The following is a 19,545-nucleotide window of genomic DNA, read 5'->3' as shown; positions in this document are numbered from 1 at the left end:
CTATCTGAATCTAGAAGCTTTAATTGTTAGCGCGATTGCTTAGTGTGCATGCTTGTTCAGAAAATAAAAGATAGCTGAAACTTGATTTTAATCTTTATGGACTCTTCCCTGATGACCTTGAGGCTGTTACTCCTATATCTGGAAAGTTGTGCATAAAAAATAAAGTTAAAGAGTGGGACCTTTCGGTAACCAGATATTAATTGCCGAACTGCCATTTTTGCCATTTTATTCTGTTAAATCTGATTGTGGTCTTCCTATTTTGTTACATTTTCTGTTGGCACAAAGAGGAATGCATTTATTGTTGAAATTTCAAGCTATGCTCATAGCATATTTAGTGAAATACCTTGTAAACCATTGTTTTTGTATTTGTGGCCAGGCAGAGGGAGGATATTGTTCCCTATGTATTGTTTTGTTCCATTTATAATTTCCTTCGTAAAGGTTTTTGAAAGAAATTCTTGAGACAATTTTATGTTGTTTTTAACAGCAGGGAGAAAATCTGTTACTTATTTGTTGATATATTAAAAATGAGGTTTCTGTAAAATACTAAAATAGATTAATATTACCTTAACTTTCTAAGCACCTGGGTGAGTTTTTCTAAGCAAGAATGTTTTTAGTAGGCACCCAAAAGAGTACAATGAAGGCGTCTGCTTAATCTCAATAGGCAGAGAGTTCTAAAAGGCAGGTGCTATCACACTAAATAATCAAGTGCTTACAAATATGGAAAGGGTACAGTGTAGAAGTGCAAATTCCGCCAATCACAGCAATTACTTTAATTTAAGTCCAGCCCAAGATACTTTGCTGTCTGAGGCAAAGGACAAGATGTCCTCAACTGGACTGGCAGTTGAATCTTAACTTCAACACTGTCAATAAGATAACATTCTCCGGTGCACCTGCAGGCAGCAGGCCAAAGATTGCATTTTGGCTCCTTGACTGTTGAACTGTCGAGTGTCACAAGACACTGTTCCATCCCCAGTGCTCTTTAACATCTTTATGAAGCCAGTGATGATGATCATTAGAACAGGCATAGGCAAACTTGGCCTTCCAGATGTTTTGGGACTACAACTCCCATCATCCCTGACCACTGGTCCTGTTAGCTAGGGATGATGGGAGTTGTAGTCCCAAAAACATATGGAGGTCCGAGTTTGCTATGCCTGCATTAGGAAATTTGTTGCACAGTGTTTCCAGCATGTTGATGCTCACAGCTCGTGTTTCTGTGAAATGCCTGGATCAAGTGTGGCTGTACATGTGTGGAACCAGTACCTGGAAATAGTAATGGCCTGGATGAGGGCCAATACACTGAAGCTGAATCCTGACAAAATGGAAGCCCTATGAATGGGTAGTTCCTGAGTTTGGGATCTTGGTCGGTTACCTGTTCTGCAGAGAGTTGTACTTCCCCTGAAGGTTTAGGTGCATAGCCTGGGGATGCTCCTCCATCCATTGTTATCACTGGAGAGCTAAGTGGGTAGGAGTGCCCTTATCCACATTCAGCTGGTGTGTGACCTACGAACTTCCATGGAATGGGATAACCGAGCTGTAGTGGTTTATGCCATGGTAACCTCAAGATAATCGCAACACTAAATATGGATCTACCCTTAGAATTAGTCTGGTAAACTGGTAAAAAATGTGACTGCTGGGCTGCTTTGTGGAGCAGCCTAACAGCAACATGTGATAGCCTTGTTCAAGTAATCGGCACTGCCACTGTGCTATCAGTTGAAGTTACGGCATTTGCACACAAAGCCCTGTATGGCACGGGACTTGGTTATTGGGGAGACCTATATGCCCCTGCCGGGACGCGGGTGGCGCTGTGGGTTAAACCACAGAGCCTAGGACTTGCCGATCAGAAGGTCGGCGGTTGAAATCCCCGTGACAGGGTGAGCTCCCGTTGCTCAGTCCCTGCTCCTGCCAACCTAGCAGTTCTAAAGGACGTCAAAGTGCAAGTAGATAATTAGGTACAGTGGTACCTCAGTTTAAGTACTTAATTTGTTCCGGAGGTCTGTTCTTAACCTGAAACTGTTCTTAACCTGAAGCACCACTTTAGCTAATGGGGCCTCCTGCTGCTGCCGCGCCGCCGCAGCCCAATTTCTGTTCTTATCCTGATGCAAAGTTCTTAACCTGAAGCACTGTTTCTGGGTTAGCGGAGTGTGTAACCTGAAGCATATGTAACCCGAGGTACCACTGTACCGCTCCAGCAGGAAGGTAAACGGTGTTTCCGTGCGCTGTTCTAGTTTGCCAGAAGCGGCTTAGTCATGCTGGCCACATGACCCGGAAGCTGTACGCTGGCTCCCTCGGCCAATAAAGCGAGATGAGCGCCGCAACCCCAGAGTCGGGCACGATTGGACCTAATGGTCAGGGGTCCCTTTACCTTTTATATGCCCCTGCCTGAGCACCACAGCCTGCTGGGGAATTGGTGGTGGAGATGCTAAGTGGGGTAGTTGGCAGCCCCTTGCCCCCAAGCCTTGGGTTGGGTAATCCCTACCCTTTATCAAATATGCACCAAATTTGTACATCTTTTAGTGAAAGCTTTCTATCTTGCCCAGGCCTTGCCAGACAGAGATTGGATTGTATTTCGCCTCCATACAGTGTTTACTCAGCTATGTAACTGTATTTTGCATTTGAAACTGGATCTTATTGTGGTTTGTGTATTTGATGACTTTGTGTAAGATACTTCGCTATTTCAGTTTGAAGCAGTATATAAATAAATAAGGAAATGTTTTAGGGTTGGTGTTGCAGGCCTATGCGACACATTGCTTTGATCTCCAACAAAGGGGAGTGGCCGGGGGGGGGGGGATGCAAGAGAAATGGCTGAGAGTCTGCCACTGCGGTTGGTGCTACTTTGGAGCATTTGCCGACTGGGACAATTGCTTCACCCCCTAATTATAGGCCCTCCCTGTTTAAATTGGCATTTTCAGTGATGATTTTGAATAGCTTTGATTTTTATCAGCTCACCCCAGACTTTCCCTATGGGTTCATCTTCCACAATCTCTCTTACCATTCACCTCTTTCATCTGCCTAAACATAATCTCTTCTGCTTTTGTATTTAGAGCGTGAGGAATATTTAGCACTTGTAATCACAGCATATGACAGATGCTACTATAGCCTTGACACCTTACATCATTTCAGTGGGTCAGCATCTTAATACATTAGTCATAACACAGCAGGAGCGCTTAGACTTCTTAACATATGATTGATCAAGTTCTGCTTCTGTGCAGCCTATGAGTGTAGTATTAAAATGTTTTCCAAGAACAGAAATAGAAGCTCTATGAAGCAGTTTCTCATCTGAATTTAAGAATGTGTAGGATATTTGATATTCTAAATATATATATCACACTGATCCGGTTATTATCCGCACCATTGGATTAAGAAAAGGAAGATGGAACAAACAGTTTTGAGAGAACTTGGTTCCTTCTTGTTAATTACATGAAGCATAAACCTAATCTGAACCTATTTAAAACTTTTTCACTGCTGGTATAAATTTGACATAACTGGAGTAAGTTTGTAATGGAATGAAACAATAAGCGAAAGGTCTGCATGTTGTGCTACTAATTATAAAAATGTAAATTGTGTATATATGTGTATTTATGCATTATATGAAAATAAAAATTGAACTAGACAATTCAATTATAAGATTCAGATCTTACAGGAAGAGGGCCTTCTCGGTAGTGGCGCCCACCCTATGTAATACCCTCCCACCAGAATTTAGAAGACATCTAAAGGCAGCCCTGTTTAGGGAAGCTTTTAATATCTGAAGGACTATTGTATTTTAATATTTTGTTGGAAGCCGCCCAGAGTGGCTGGGGAAACCTAGCCATATGGGTGGGGTATAAATAATTATTATTATTATTATTATTATTATTATTATTATTAGTGTTAATCATTGTAATAAGTGCAAATCCTTCCTTATGTAAAATCATTTTTCTTATAAGGAAGTAAGATAAGCTTGCTATGTCGGGCCACTGGCCCACGTAGCCCAGCTTCCTCTTCTCACAGTGGCCAACCAGATGCTTATGGGAAGCCAAAAAGCAGGACCCGAGCGCAACAGCACGCTGCCCACTTGTGATTCCCAGCAGCTGGGCATTCAGGGGCATACTGCTTCCAGTAGTGGAGGTAGAACATAGCTACCCTGTCTCATCACAAAAGAGAGCTGTGATGTCATGGTCTTCTGTCCCTCTGATGTTATACCACCACTGTACTGAGTAAGTTATTTTCATGTGTATTTCAAAAGCACAAACTGGTACTAAGAGACTGAGCCAATGCTATGTTGCATGGAGCATTGTGTGGGTGTTGGAGCTATTGTTTGATTTTGGGAGCAGACCTACCCTTATCGTCCTTCAGCAATGAAGGAACTCATTCAAGTAATTCAATAGGATTTTTCATCAGGGAAGGGCTTTGGTCTTTTGAATTTCAGCAGCGCCCTGTGCAAGACCCAAATTTGGCATACACCCTGCCTCTTGCCTTCCGTTCTGCTCAATATACTATGTCATAGTTGCAACGCCCTGCTGTGCCCCATAGGTTCAGCGTCCACTGTGGCAGAACCAGTCGCGCTGCCCCGAATCTGCCTCTGTTTTCTTGGTTCTTGCATCCCACCCTACAGCCTGCAGAGACCCTCTGCAGCTCCACATTCTGATGCAGTTTTATCTGGGAACTGAGCAGAGGGGGCAGGTTTCCCCTTGCTTTCATTTTTTTTTATAATATTTTTTATTAAGTTTGTAAAATACAGAAAAAGAATAAAGAGCATATTATAAGAATAAAGTAGAAAGATTACAAATTTTCTTGTTCTTTTTTCCAAATCTACTGGACTTCCCCACATCCTCCCAACCCTGCATTCTCTGTGATACATAACATCAGCAATTTGTTAACTTATTTCATTACTTATTGTATCCTTCGTTTTATCATGTTACCCAATTTCAAATGTGTTATAACCCGAATCATGTACATTTTCATTTAAACACAATAAAGTTATTTCCTTATTCTATCTCAGACTTCTTGTGCCTTAATTTCTATTTCTTTAGTTTAACATTACTGAAGCTAGAGTTTCCTAAAAGGTGCATTTTTTAACATTCATACAGCTTATAGTGTTTTTCCAGATAGTCCTTAAATTTTTTCCAGTCCTCCTCGATTGTTTCTTCTCCCAAGTCTCGGATTCTGCCAGTCATTTCGGCCAGTTCCATGTAGTCCATCAACTGCGTGTGCCATTCCTCCAGTGTGGGTAAATCTTGTGTCTTCCAATGTTTTGCAATCAGGATCCTTGCTGCTGTAGTAGCATACATAAAAAAAGTTCTGCCCTTCTTAAGCACTTTCTGGTCCACCATGCCCAGGAGGAAGGCCTCTGGTTTCTTAGGTAAGGTAAATCTAAGTACCTTTTTTAGTTCATTATGAATCATTTCCCAAAAGGCCTTCACTTTCGGGCAGGTCCACCAGAGGTGAAAGAATGTCCCTTCCGCCTCTTTACATTTCCAACATTTATTATCAGACAGGTGATATATCTTAGCAAGCTTGACTGGGGTCATGTACCACCGGTATATCATTTTCATAATGTTTTCCTTCAAGGCACTACATGCCGTAAATTTCATTCCGGTGTTCCATAACCTTTCCCAGTCTTCAAACATAATGTTATGCCCCAAATCCTGCGCCCACTTTATCATGGCGGATTTGGATGTCTCATCCTGAGTATTCCATTTAAGCAGCAGGTTATACATTCTCGAAAGTAGTTTACTTTTTGGTTCTAACAGTTCTGTCTCTAGTTTCGATTTTTCCACCTGGAATCGAACCTTCTTGTCTACTTTAAAAACTTCTTGAATTTGTGCATAATGCAACCAATCTCGCACCTTGTTTTTTAATTTTTCCAAGCTCTGCAACCTCCAATTGTCTCCAATCTTTTCAATTATTTCCCCATATTTAGGCCAATTGGCCTCCATGTTAGGTCTCTTACGTGCGTTGGCCTCCACCGGTGAGAGCCACCTCGGAGTCTTACTCTCCAGTAAGTCTTTATATTTTGTCCAGACCATTAAAATTGCTCTCCTAACAATGTGGTTTTTAAACAATTTGTGCACTTTAACCTTGTCATACCACAAATATGCATGCCACCCAAAAGCATTGTCAAACCCTTCCAGATCTAGGACATCAGTGTTTTCCAGTAAAATCCAATCTTTCAACCAGCAGAAGGCTGCAGATTCATAATATAACCTCAAGTCTGGCAGGGCAAATCCCCCTCTTTCTTTCGCATCAGTTAATATTTTAAACTTTATTCGGGGCTTTTTGCCCTGCCAAACAAACTTAGAAATATCCTTCTGCCACTTTCCAAAACATTCCACCTTGTCCACGATCTGTAGGGTCTGAAACAAAAATAACATTTTTGGCAATACGTTCATCTTTATAGCTGCTATTCGGCCCAACAAGGAAAGTTTCAATCTTGACCACGTTTCCAAATCTCTTTTGATTTCTGACCAACATTTCTCGTAGTTATCTTTAAACAAATTCAAATTTTTGGAGGTCAGATACACCCCTAGGTATTTTACTTTTTTAACCACATTTAGTTCTGTTTCTTTCATGAACTCATCTGTTTCTGTAGTTGTCAATTTTTTTGCTAGAACCTTAGTTTTTTGCTTGTTCAACTTAAATCCCGCCACCCGACCAAAATCAGAAATTAATTCTAACACTCTTTTAGGACTAGAGACTGGCTCCTGGTTTCCCCTTGCTTTCAATATGCAAAGTTTGTGAGTGTTAACCAAGCCCTGTTTACTTCATGTAAGACACTATGATAGTAGCTGCAATGCAAGCTTTTGCTTGCACCACAGGCGCATGTAGAGCAAGAAGCCCATTCAGTAAAAAATGTGAGAATATGGTCAAACATAGTAATTTGAGAGTAACCTTTATTCTATTTTTTGTGGTTCAATGGCCAAATCTATAGCTGCATTAAAAGTCAACATAATCTAAAATTATAATATACTGCAGCCATAAAAGAACCTGACTTCTAAATATAGCTATTTCCTCTGGGTAACAGTAGAACAGGCATTTTTTTGTGGGCCTTCTAGCTGAGTGTGCATTGGAGTGCAGAAGAGCAAAGCGAGAGTTGAAGTAGCTTATTTTACCACTAGATGGCAGTGTTTGTCTCTGGACTAAGGCTTACAGATCCTAAGGTTGCATATAGGCAAATCTGAATTTCAAATTTTGTTTGATATTTGTAAGGAAATTTAACTTTAATAGTTGCATCTTGTAAATTCAAGTTTTGGTAACTGATTTAAGGTACTGTATTCTTTAGTAGAAAGTACTGCCTTCATCTATTTTTTGGACAGAAAAGACATGGCATTCTAACAAAAGTCTTAATGTACTAAAAGGAGGTACAATGCCAGTTGTGGTGATGTTTCAGTGCAAAAGTGTTAAAGAAATAGAAATAACTTTGGCGGCAATCATAACCCATTTTCCTGGGAGAAAGCACCACTGAATTCAAAGTACTTGCTTTTGAGTAGATGTAAGGACTGCACTGCTATTCTTCCATGCTTACCGTATTTTTCGCCCTATAGGACGCACTTTTTCCCCTCCAAAAATGAAGGGGAAATCTGTGTGCGTCCTATGGGGCGAATACAGGCTTTCACTGAAGCTTGGAGAGCGAGAGGGATCGGTGCGCACCGACCCCTCTCGCTCTTCAGGCTTTAGGAAGCTATCCGCAACGTGGGGAGCCCTGCGGGAACTCCCGCTGGGCTCTCCATGCTGCGGATAGCAGCCTGCCGTCCGGCGCGTGGGGCACCCTGAAGCAGAGTGCACAGCGTGCCGGGCAGACAACGGACAGTCCCACAAGCTCGGGGGACAGCGGGGAGACGCAGTGCCACCATCCTGCTGTTCCTCGAGCTGGTTTTGGGGGGGAAATAAAGGGGGGGGGAAATTTCCTTTATTTCCCCCCCAAAAAAACTAGGTGCGTCCTATGGGACGAAAAATACGGTATTTTTAGTACTTGATGTGTTTTTATATTAAATGTTTGGGTTGCTGGTTCTTCAAGATCACGGTTACATTTTGGGAAGCACATATAATTTACATGACATAATTATCAGCAGCAATTTGAGAATATAAGTTATTATGCATGTTAATGAATGAGCTTTAAATGTTGACATTCAAACATAATTAAAATGTATCAGCTTTTTATCTGTTGCACATTGCTTGCTTCAAAAGTGGAAAAGGATTATGCCTGCTAAAAGAAGATAATAATGGCAATGTGTTTTCATTGAGCCATTTCTAACTGATATGAGAAGCTATGGCTGCTTTACAGAGTTGAGGGCTGTTAATGAAATGCTGCTCAAAAAGGAAATGGGTGAGGTTGTTATATCCTGTTTTTGTATGTCCTGTGCTGTCCTTTTATATTTATAAAGGACTTGCACATTTCTTTTTAAGAATACAAGCTTAATATTGCAATAGCTGCATCATCATCATCATTATTTTCAGTTTGTTGCATGGTGTCAAGGATCAGAACAAAAGCCTACGAGTTCAGGATTCCTAACTCAAAGATTGAGGAAGTAGAAAAGAAAAATGACCTGTTTTTACATAATCCATCTTTCATCATTTGCTTTTAGTTTCTTTCAGATGTTATTTTAGCATGGCAGTAAGATTCATTTATCTAGAACACCTTTCCTCTGCTTTTTTCAGAACGACTTACAAAAAATAATAGTTCGGATAGAAGTCATTTTCTACCCATGCAAGTGCTGTTTTCTTCCACAACATTCTAGCATGAGATATAACAGTGAAAACAAATGCAGAGATGTTGTTCTGCTTCTGCAGAAGTTGCACAATTAAAAGCAGAAGAGCTACTGTAGAATCTGTGCTGCTGTTACTGTGCTGCTTCCAAGCCATTGCAGACCAGTACAGTTGCTGTTTCTGAAATCAGATCAGCATAGAATGCAAATAAGACATATTAATGGAATTATCTATATGGTCATTTACAAAGAAGAAGTTTGGCTGTTCCCTATCTCGTTTGGCTTTCAATCTAACAGCTATATAGGGTACGATCCAACAACCCTTCAGCCTTTCATAAGTCACAACCTCACTTGTCCCCAATTTCTCTGGAAGATTCCTCTGGAGTGTGTTTGTGTGTATGTGTGTGTGTGTGTGTGTCTTGTACAGAGGGAAGGAGTGGAAGTCCTGTTTGTTGTGAGAAGAAGCTCTTTGTGCAATCAGGCTGTCACAACTGGATGTCACCCATAGGAAACTGCCAAAGAAAGGGGATGGAAAATAGAAGCTGGCACAGACAGCTGAAGACAGAGCTGTAGCTATGGGGAACTAGCTGGGCTGTGTGTGTGTGTGTGTGTGTGTGCGCGCGCGCGTGTGCACGTGCGTCCAAATGCCCATGGTGGGGTGCCAAACTGGGTCTTTGACCTGGGTGAAATAAAGCCTAGCTTGCTTTGCCCCTGGTGAAGGGATATGTGATTATTTCAATTACACATACTTTGGCTTCATTACAATATGGTATTGGGACTACAGGATTGTTCCAAAGGCTTCTAAGAAAGTATGAATTTGGAAGTGGGATTTGTAGGAAACAAAGAAAGTGGTTGCACTGAGGCATTCTGGGAGGCAGCTCCAAGCAATTAGAGGAGTCAAGGAAGAAAGGATGCAATTGTTTCAAGGAGCAGGAGACCTTCCATGAGGTTGGTGGAGCTGGACAAGTGAAACAGGAAGAGATCTGTTGGGATGTAAGAGCAGAGATGTTTCAGATGGGGGGCAGGCAATCATGGAGGGTTTTGACGGTATTTCTTTGGCGTGTATATTGATGCTTTAAAACTCTTCAGGTGCTTTGGGTGATTATCCTCTTAAGGGATTCTTTTTTTTCCATGAGTCACTTGTTTTTGTTTGAGTGTCTCTAGAGGTTTGTCAGGAATCGCAAAGGCCACAAGACACTCCTTTGCTACTGTTAAACACTCCAGCAAAATTGGAGCTGTTGTGTGAAATGCATCATGACCCAAGGCTCCACAGCTAGCAGGCAATAAAGGTAAAGGGACCCCTGACCATTAGGTCCAGTTGTGGCCGACTCGGGGGTTGTGGCGCTCATCTCGCTTTATTGGCCGAGGGAGCCGGCGTACAGCTTCTGGGTTATGTGGCCAGCGTGACTAACCTGCTTCTGGCGAACCAGAGCAGCACACGGAAATGCTGTTTACCTTTCCGCCAGAGCGGTACCTATTTATCTACTTGCACTTTGACGTGCTTTTGAACAGCTAGGTTGGCAAGAGCAGGGACCAAGCAACGGGAGCTCATCCCATTGCGGGGATTCGAACCGCCGACCTTTGATCGGCAAGTCCTAGGCTCTGTGATTTAACCCACAGCTCGACCCGCGTCCCATAGCAGGCAATAGAGCACCATAAAATGGCTGGTGGAAGTGTGAGTAGAGGTGGGACCACCACCACCATAACCGTTCCTGGTTTATTACAACAGAAATAGTTTTAAAAATGCCATGCATAAAAGATTTTGCAGGTGTTGTTGCCTCCAGTGAAGAAGAGTTTTCTTCTTGCATGTATCTCATGCTTAGTTTTATTTCTAAACACATCCAGCAAAGGTTCCCCCCAGATCTCTAGGAACAGCTTAGTAGCTATCGCTGTCTGGAATTGCCTCTAAATTAGTCATATACCATATGTCAGTTTCATCCAACTGCTGCTCCTTGCATTTTTCTAAATGGCCTGAAATCAATCTGCAAGAACCAAAAGGGGAGGGGAGATATGTGTGGAGAGTGGGGAGAAAGCAATTATCCCTTTGGATTTTATTTGAATTCAGTTGCCTCTTGCTTTCCTTGTGCTGGCTGACACTTCAGCAGAGACATGCTGTTTTGTTTAAAACGTTTGCGTCCCCCCCCATGCCATTTCCCTATTGGCCGGATGGGGCCATCCTTCCTGCTGTGGCTGCTGATGTCAGACACACACTCACACCCTTTCTAAGGCTGCTGCTGCAGAGACTTCTCAGCACGACCAGATAGGACCCGACCAGTACTACACACAGCTCTGGTGTGGGAAACCCAGCCCTCAAGAACGATCAAAGGTGGAAGGAAAAGCCAAGACACATCCTGTCTCTCCCTCAGGGTGCAGTAATGCTGAAAGGCATAACATCAGCTTTAGTACAGTGAGGCGGGGAGAGAGAGCCTTGTTTACCAGCCTGGGAAGGAAATGTTATAAACCCTTTGTCTTGGAAATAAGCTTTGCATCTTTGCTGCTGCTGATCCCGTGTGCTGCTGCTGCCGCCGCCGCTGCTGGTGACATTAACATCTGTGGACTATTTCATTTATTTTTACTTCCTCCCCCACCTCGGCTGCTCTAGGAATGTCTTGATGCAACTGGAAAGAAATTGTAGATTTTAATGCATTTCCAGTGGATGTCTCTCCATTCACTATGATAGCATTTTATGTTTGAGACTCCTTTGTGTATGTGTGAGTGAAAAATCACATGATCTCAGTTTGAAGCAGGAAAACTGGAAGAGAGAAGAAATTCTGTTTTTTCCCTTTTTTTGCTAGATCAGCTTTCTAGATGGTGGCAGTGGCAATTTCTACATACATTGTCAAGCACACATACTACAGTGTGCTGTAGACCTTGCTGATTTTTTAAAAAAGATATAAAAAAAGATTTCCCCCCCTTTTTGTTGTTGCTGCAGTTGGGGTGCACTGTGATTACGTTTCTCCTAAATTGCTGATTTGCATTTAATGTGAAGGAATATGCTCATGAAGGAGTATCGGATCTGTATGCCTTTGACAGTTGAAGAGGTAAGTGCAGTAGATGATAATGCTTAGTGCTTTGTTTTAACAATTGTTCCTGAATGTGACTGGAGTGGAGAAGAGTTAATAAATGACCGTGGTGTTTTATTGGGTTCTTTCTACTATTATGAAATGATTTTCCCCTCCACTCTAGTTCATGGAGTCGTATTTCTGTTGCGATGGAAGGAAAGTGCATGCAAGCAAAAAGTAAATATACCAATTTACTGTGTCATCAGAGTTCTGATTGGCTACTAAGCTTTGCTAAGAACACACATGCAAACATAAGCAGGTACGCACACTTTGAGCAGGACTGATTTGGAATGGAATCCATGTGGCAAGAATTAATCCAGTGAAATTTCAAAAAAATAAAAATGTTTGGTTAAGTCATCCTGTTTTCAAAACATGTTCCTTGCATACTTCAAATTTAGATGTGTGATAATTTTTCAAAGTTTCTCCTATGTAAAGTAGCATTTGTAAGTGAGCTTCAATTCTTCTAGTGAAACTTTTAATGTAGCCATTCCGTTGTTGATATATTTTACTAAAGCACAGTGTATTTTAGGTACTGAGTGTAGCACACACGTATTTAAATAGAAGCACACATATTGAGAGCAAATGGCAGACAAAGGCAAAACAACATTTAAGTATGTTGATCATGGTAGTTTTATACTCAGAAGGCAACAAGACTTCAGTACATAAGCTACAGCTTTGATGAATGTTTATATTTATTGAAGTAAAGTTGTGATGTTGTACATGCAGTGAACATCTAAGTTCCCCTTTGTTTTCAGATTCATATTGAAATGTTATGCTTGTTTGTTGTTTTAATTGCTATTCAGTCCTTATCATGGAAGTTTATTTTCCGTTTCATCTTTTGGCAATGCGCAAATACATTCATTTTATTTTTGTTTAAAAAAACATACCTGACAGTACTGTAGTCCACAAGGGGGAGCTTTGAACATATTCTTCCATAGAACTTTGTTCCCATCTTTTGATGCAGAAATATATACAATAGTGGTAAGAATATCACTAGTAGATTGTTGCAGGTATCTTTTTTCTGTAAAAAATAAATAAACATAGCACTTGCACTCCATGTGTTTCGGAAGCCTGCTTGGACTTATCTGGCATGAAACATTTCGGTTGTTGCAGAAGAAGCAGTGAAATGTATCAAAAGTACCACATTTCTCCCTGCCTTGTGTAAAATGACTACAGTAAAGAGAAATCCAGTTTTGAGGTTTCCAGTGCAATCTACTTTGTACTTGTATGTATTTGCTGGCTACATAGTATTTCGTACATCTGCAGACAGTGAACCTGTTGGGAACTAGCAAGCTCATACTGTGTTTGCTGGAGGTACATGTAATTGGTTGTTGTGTTAGTTTTTCCTTCAGTAGTTTCTTATCTTTTCCAGCCTTCCCAGCAAAGCCAACATTCTAGTGTTTAAAACGGGTTTGCAAATAATTCCAAATGAATTATTAGTCCTTAAAAAACCCCCACTGCGTATCTGGGATAGCCATTTGTGGACATTTACAACCTTAAAGCGACCCCTGCTCACCCCCCCCCATTCCTATTTTTAAAAGTTTCTATGCCTAGTAGTTTGAAGAGAATAGTTTTGCATGAGTCAGAATTAAAACCCCAGGTGTTGTGTAAATATCTGAAAACCTTTGATGCCTCTTCAAGGGCAGCTGAAGTAGACTTTTTAAGTAAAGTATTCCTGTAGTGCCATCAAAATGTGTCAAATGCAAAACCATCTTTTAACAAAGATTTGTGGATGTGCACTGGTACAATTTGCTGCTACTTTATACTGTGAATAAAATTGCAATCCAATGGCCACTAACTTGGGAATGAGTCCTATTGAACTTAATGGACCTTACTTCTACTTATGTATGTTAGTCTATATTTGTACATGCACATGAAAGCTCATACCAAGAACAAACGTAGCTGGTCTCTAAGGTGCTACTACACTTTTTTTTTTATTCTTTAAATACATTTCACTCTTACACAGTATCTGTGCTGAGCTCCCTGTCCCAAACAATTACAATGAATTAGTAATTGTTGGCTATCTGCAACAAGTTATGAACAACTTTGCATATAGGCATTGAAATTATACATACTTTCAGATCTGAACAGGATGCCACCCTGGATAAGGAAAAACTTAACTTCAATAACAGTTAATTTTAATTATATTACTTGGAAGTTTGTGATAGGGATTCTATAAAATAATCCAGTTTAAAATGATGTCTGAATGTAATACAAACAAAGCCTACATTCTAAACCACTTAAAACTATCAAACACACTGCAGTGATTCAGATATGGCATCAAACAGTTTGACATTATGCATAGCTGGATTATTGGGTTTGATTACTGCCTCTCCCTCCCTTTGTTCCTTGTTCTTGCACTTCCTGCCTCCTTTCCTGGTTTGAGATAAAACTTAGTTTGAAGTTTTGCTTGGCAAACTATGGTTTGTGCTTTCTCTGCAAAACAGACTTGGAAATTTGGTTTCTAGTTCTGTTTTGCAGGGCAAACACAATCTAATTTTTCAGTTTGGATAAAACTGGCATGCTGGCTGGCTGCCTGAAACCAAGGTGGGGGGCAGGGAAGCCCCATGCATGAAGGGCAAACAGAAGCACACAGACCTGGGCCTCTCCATTGGCTTGTGCATATAAAATCAAATCATGGCTTGATGAACCAAGATGCATTTTAAGATAGGCTTAAGATAGAGCTCACGTATCTGAGCTTGCTTAGTGCCCTTACGTATATATATAGAACGGGCCAATTGCTTCATCTCTACATTGTGTAGTAGAAAATACGTGTTAGTTACATGAGAAGCAATTTTGGATTATGCCCTGATAATATAGAAGTTAATTAGTTTCAAAAGCAACCAATTTTTATGCATTTTTTGTTCAGTAAACATTTGATAGAAAACTTGAAAATTGATTTAAATTAGCCTGCCTTGGAGTGTGTTTCTCAAGGGCTCTGAAATATGTTTCTCTTCTGAGACTGTAGCCTAAGTAATCTTGGTAATGCTCTTTTTAACTGTTGTTTTGTGCAGAAAGCAATGGTAAATGTACAAGAACATTGGGTGATTAAGATGTTAGTAACTAACTGTTGCTTCCCTTGGCTTCATTGCTATCCTGTTACTTTCCTTAAGTTTTTTTTAAAAAGGCTATGAGCATATGACCTTTAAACATTCATCATCAAAGGGGAATTTTTCATTGAACAGTTAATATATTTGTTCAAAGTCTCATGTGACTTGAGTGAGTTGAGTAAAATGTCAGAATCCCATCTTCAGTAGTTTTGTGGTAAAAATTTCCGTTATGATTACAGTTTTCCTCCCAATGCATGTAGAACTCTGATAAATCATATCTATTATAGTGACAGAAGACTTGATTCAAGTCTTCTGAGTGCCTATGCTCATGTAACCACAATGATGCCATTTGTGTGCAAGAGACAGAGATCAGCAGGCTCAGGATAATCCTGAGATCTGTGGAAGTACAATAAAAAATAAATAACTGGGGGGGGGGAGTTATAAAACCTAATGAAAACTGAGTGTGCTCAAGGGCCATGGAATGCTAGCTGACTGTTGTGGAATAAGAAATGGGGGAAGTGGAATGGAATATGGTGAACAGGAGGCTTCCACACGGCAACATTTTGTTGTAGGTCCCATTGCCTATCAATATATCGTCCAAAACTGGTTTGAAGTCCATATCGTGATATTGGTTTCATAATTTTTGACCTGGCAATATATATCGCAAACCATGATGTGTATGTGTGTGTGCTATGCAAAAATCACAATTTGGGGGAAAAACCATGAAGCCAGCCAATGCCTCTACATAGCTCCATCCTTATTTCAGACATCGTGATATGTTGTGATGTTGAAAACCAGGTATCGCCCAGCCCTATCTTAGCTACTTACACATCAGCAAAAAACTTCATTGGTCTGTTCATAGGCCCATTAAACCAAACCAAGACACAAATGAGCAAACATGCAGGGCCCTGGAAAGTATGACTTTGCTCTTCACTGGTCATTATGCTGCTGTGCTGAACCAAACCGCAGTTTGACTTCATGTGTCAGCTAATGCTTGGCTCATGGTTTAGCTGCTTGCCAGTCAAATCACAGGCTAAAATCAAGGTGTGCCCTGTGGTTTGTCCTCTTGAGCAGCCCACGTTTGGTCATTTGCACTAGGCCATGATTTGGCTTAGCTTGGCATTACCTGAGAACGAAGGCAGATCTTGCAAAACATGTTTTTTTGGGACAATCTTGCCAAGTTGGATGACATATCTCATTAAATTAGTTCATTCATCGCTATTTCAGCTGAACGAGATTGCCCACCTAAGGCTGAAGACACTCCAGTTTGTAAGCCTGAGGCCAGTTTCTTTTTCAAAAAATACAACCATAATGAATGTGACTCCTATCTAGCCAGTAAAAAGAACTAACAATTGTTTACAATATAAACATTCCCTGTGGTATAAATTAGTATTGATTTTATGGCACTTGCTGAAACATCTGAGTATATATTTGCCCTAAGGAGTTGATCGTTCCTGGTTCTTAAGCAAGAGCATGAAATGTAGGAAAATATATTCTGCTTAGCATGTTCATTATCTTGAAGTACAATAGTATTCATTGTTGTTTTTAAAAAAATATTTTATCCCACATTTTCTGTTCGATAACACCTTCAAGATGGTTTAACAGCATCAATCCAAACAGTTCAATTTCAGTAAAACAACACAATAAAAGATCCAATATTAAGGAACATAATTCAGTAGTGCAGGAAGATAGCCAATATCATAACAGTGAGCAAAATATTCAGTTATATAAGTTGAGAGTCCAGTAAGTCTTTTCTGTGAACCGTCCTGAGACCTCCAGGTATAGGGCGGTATATGAATTCAATCAATCAATCAATATAATAATAATAATAATAATAATAATAATAATAATAATAATAATACAGTGGTACCTCGGGTTTCGAACAGCTTTAGTTCATGAACAACTTGGAACCCGAACGCTGTAAAACCGGAAGTAGGTGTTCCGGTTTTTGAACTTTTTCCCGGAAGCCGAACATGCTCTGTTTTGAGTCCTGAGCTTCCGTTTTTACTGTTGCGCAGCTAATTTGCATCACCCCATTGTAATTCAAACCTTCTGTTTCCGTATTTCCTGTTGTGCTGCTAATTTGCACCCCCCTTGTAATTCAAACCTTCTGTTTCCGATTGCAGTTTTCTGAGGTGATATGTGGAGCATACAGTATGGTTGATGCTTTTGTTTTTGCTATTTTGCGTTTTTTGTTCTTGAGGCTTTTTCGGTTAATTTGTTTTTGTGACTGTGATTGATTGATTGATTGTGTGACTGCGGAAATGGATAAAAGCCCCCCCCCCATCCAAATAGTCATTATCATCAGTGCAGGTAAGAATTTTTTTTAATTTTAATTTTTATCATCTACAATGCTGCTTTATTTGTTTTATAGTACAGTACATTGTTTATTGCTTTCATTTTATGGATCAATGGTGTCGTTAGATAGTAAAATTCATGTTAAATTGCTGTTTTAGGGGTTGTTTTTAAAAGTATGGAACGGATTAATCTATTTTGCATTACTTTCTATGGGAAAGTGCGCCTTGGTTTTGGAATGCTTTGGTTTTGGAACAGACTTCCGGAATGGATTAAGTTTGAGAACCAAGGTACCACTGTAGTAGTAGTAGTAGTAGTAATAATAACAATAATAATAATAATAAGTTTATAATCAGCTGACAGTCCATTCTCTTAGGATCTTCTATCTGGGCTTTTCAGGTAAAGGAGTTCCCTGGCTACTCCTTTCTCAAAGTGTGCCATTAGAATACTAATTGAGAAATAATGTTCTACATAGTTTTTAGAGAGAACAGTGGCATCACCAGCAAGATGACCATGTACAACTTGTCCTTAAACTGTTGCTCATTGAATCTACTGGTTAGCTAGTGTCCACAGCTATCTCAAATTAGTTCTTGAATTTCCCTCCAGTTAGCTTGCTTCAGTGACCTGGTGGTGGTAATCAGAAAGGGACCAGTTAAACCAAAAATAAGATAAATTGGAAATATATATTTAAATCAAAGCACAGAAATGTTAAAAAGAGATAAACTCAGCAATCCTGAATGAAATGTAACAGGGCATTGTATTATGGAAAAGAATATTACACGGACAAATAAAAATAAAGAAATAAACAGCTACCGATAAAGCATGCATCATTGCATCCTCATGAATCTTCCACTAGTCCACGCTAGTTAAAAGCTTACTGAATCCCTAAACTTGCATCCACCTTCAAAGTCAACAACCACAGGATCTTATTGCCACATACTGCAAAATTTTCCAAGGCTAAAGGCTCACAGCACTTCTAACTAAAGTGAAACGTGAAAGTCAAGAAGATCAAATCTGTTCAGAATGCCTTTGGGTTAGTCAAAACCACAATAATAGAAGTTCAGTTAGAAAGTGTGTTGACTATCAGGAAAACTACTCCAGGGCCAAGGTTTCCTTCAGACAATTGAAGTCTTGTCCAAACGGAAATAACAAAAAGGAACATAAACTTTGGCAAAGTAAATGCAAGTCAACGAAAGGTATTTGGGGAACACTTTGCTAAACACATTAAAACCACCACCAGCAAAATATTTAAATTTGTTAGAAGTGAGATGCCAGCTAGCGAGGTGGGGTAGCAAAAGGAGTCAAAGGTGTGCTTAAAAGGTGGGAGGGACTGCAGAGCAGCTGAATTCATTGCATTGTTTTCCACAGTGAAAGATGTAGAGCAGCTGCCTGCCCTTGAACTAACTTTCTTAGGAAGGCAAATAAACAATGAGATGAAGTTATAGGCCTTATTGACAGATTTAAAACAGACAAATCACTGTTTTAAATCACAGATGGCATCCATCCAAGAGTTCTTAAATAGCTCAGATGAACTTGTCCCTAAGATCAGCCTCCATGCGTAAGCACTGGAAATAGACAGGATCCAGGGGAGTTCTGGGAAATTACAGTCTGCTCCAGGAAAACTGGTAGAAAGCACCATTAAAGATAGAGTACCAAGAATATAGACAAACAGGTCTTGCGGAAGCAGAACCAGTATGGCTTATCTAAGTATAACTAACCTTTGAGAGCTCTTTTAAAATATCATTAAGCATATAAACTGTGATCCAGTCAACACTGTGTGCTTAGATTTTCAAAGATCTTTTGATTAAACAGACACCCCAACATTTTGGGAGGGCAAATCGGGGCACCACCCACAACTCCAATGCTCACCTGCTTGCCTCCTCCCTGCCACTGCCCCCTTGCTTGCCCGTCTGCTTGTCCCCCTCCTACCTGTGCCAGAGCACAGGAGCCAAAACAGGACATCCCAAATTGGGATAATAATAATAATAATAATAATAATAATAATAATAATAATAATAAATAATAATAATAATAAATTTTATACCCCGCCCTCCCCAGCCAAGGCCGGGCTCAGGGCGGCTAACAAGCAATAATAAAAACAAGTTGAATGAATACAACTTAAAAGCAAGATAAAAATACATTAAAATATTGAAACATTAAAATATGAAAATGCAACCTCATAACAGGAGGAGAAAGGAAAAAGAAAAAAGAAAGAGGGGGAGGGAATCAAATTGGCTCCAAGCCAAAGGCCAGGCGGAACAACTCTGTCTTACAGGCCCTGCAGAAAGAAATCAGATCCTGCAGGGCCCTGGTCTCATGAGGCAGAGCATTCCACCAGGCCGGAGCCAGTGTTGAAAAGGCCCTGGCTCTGGCTGAAGCTAATCTAACTTCCTTAGGGTCCGGGACCACTAGGGTGTTGCTATTTATGGACCTTGAGGCTCTCTGTGAGGCATACCG

General features: G+C 40.4%; 1 protein-coding gene across 1 annotated transcript in view; it reads left to right on the top strand.

Moving 5' to 3' along the window:
* Positions 1-8,252: 8,252 nt before the first annotated feature.
* PITPNC1 (phosphatidylinositol transfer protein cytoplasmic 1) overlaps positions 8,253-19,545 on the top strand; it is a 129,727-nt gene continuing 118,434 nt past the window's right edge. The window contains exon 1 of the mRNA XM_083727795.1: positions 8,253-11,722. Within this exon, the coding sequence (XP_083583921.1) occupies positions 11,675-11,722 (48 nt within the window). The 5' untranslated portion in view covers positions 8,253-11,674. The remainder of the gene's footprint in view (positions 11,723-19,545) is intronic.

The sequence above is a fragment of the Podarcis gaigeae genome (genome assembly GCF_964106915.1).
Source record: "Podarcis gaigeae genome assembly, chromosome: 2".
NCBI lineage: Eukaryota > Metazoa > Chordata > Lepidosauria > Squamata > Lacertidae > Podarcis > Podarcis gaigeae.
The sequence above is the reverse complement of the archived record's forward strand: the minus strand, read 5'-3'. Positions and strand labels throughout refer to the sequence as shown.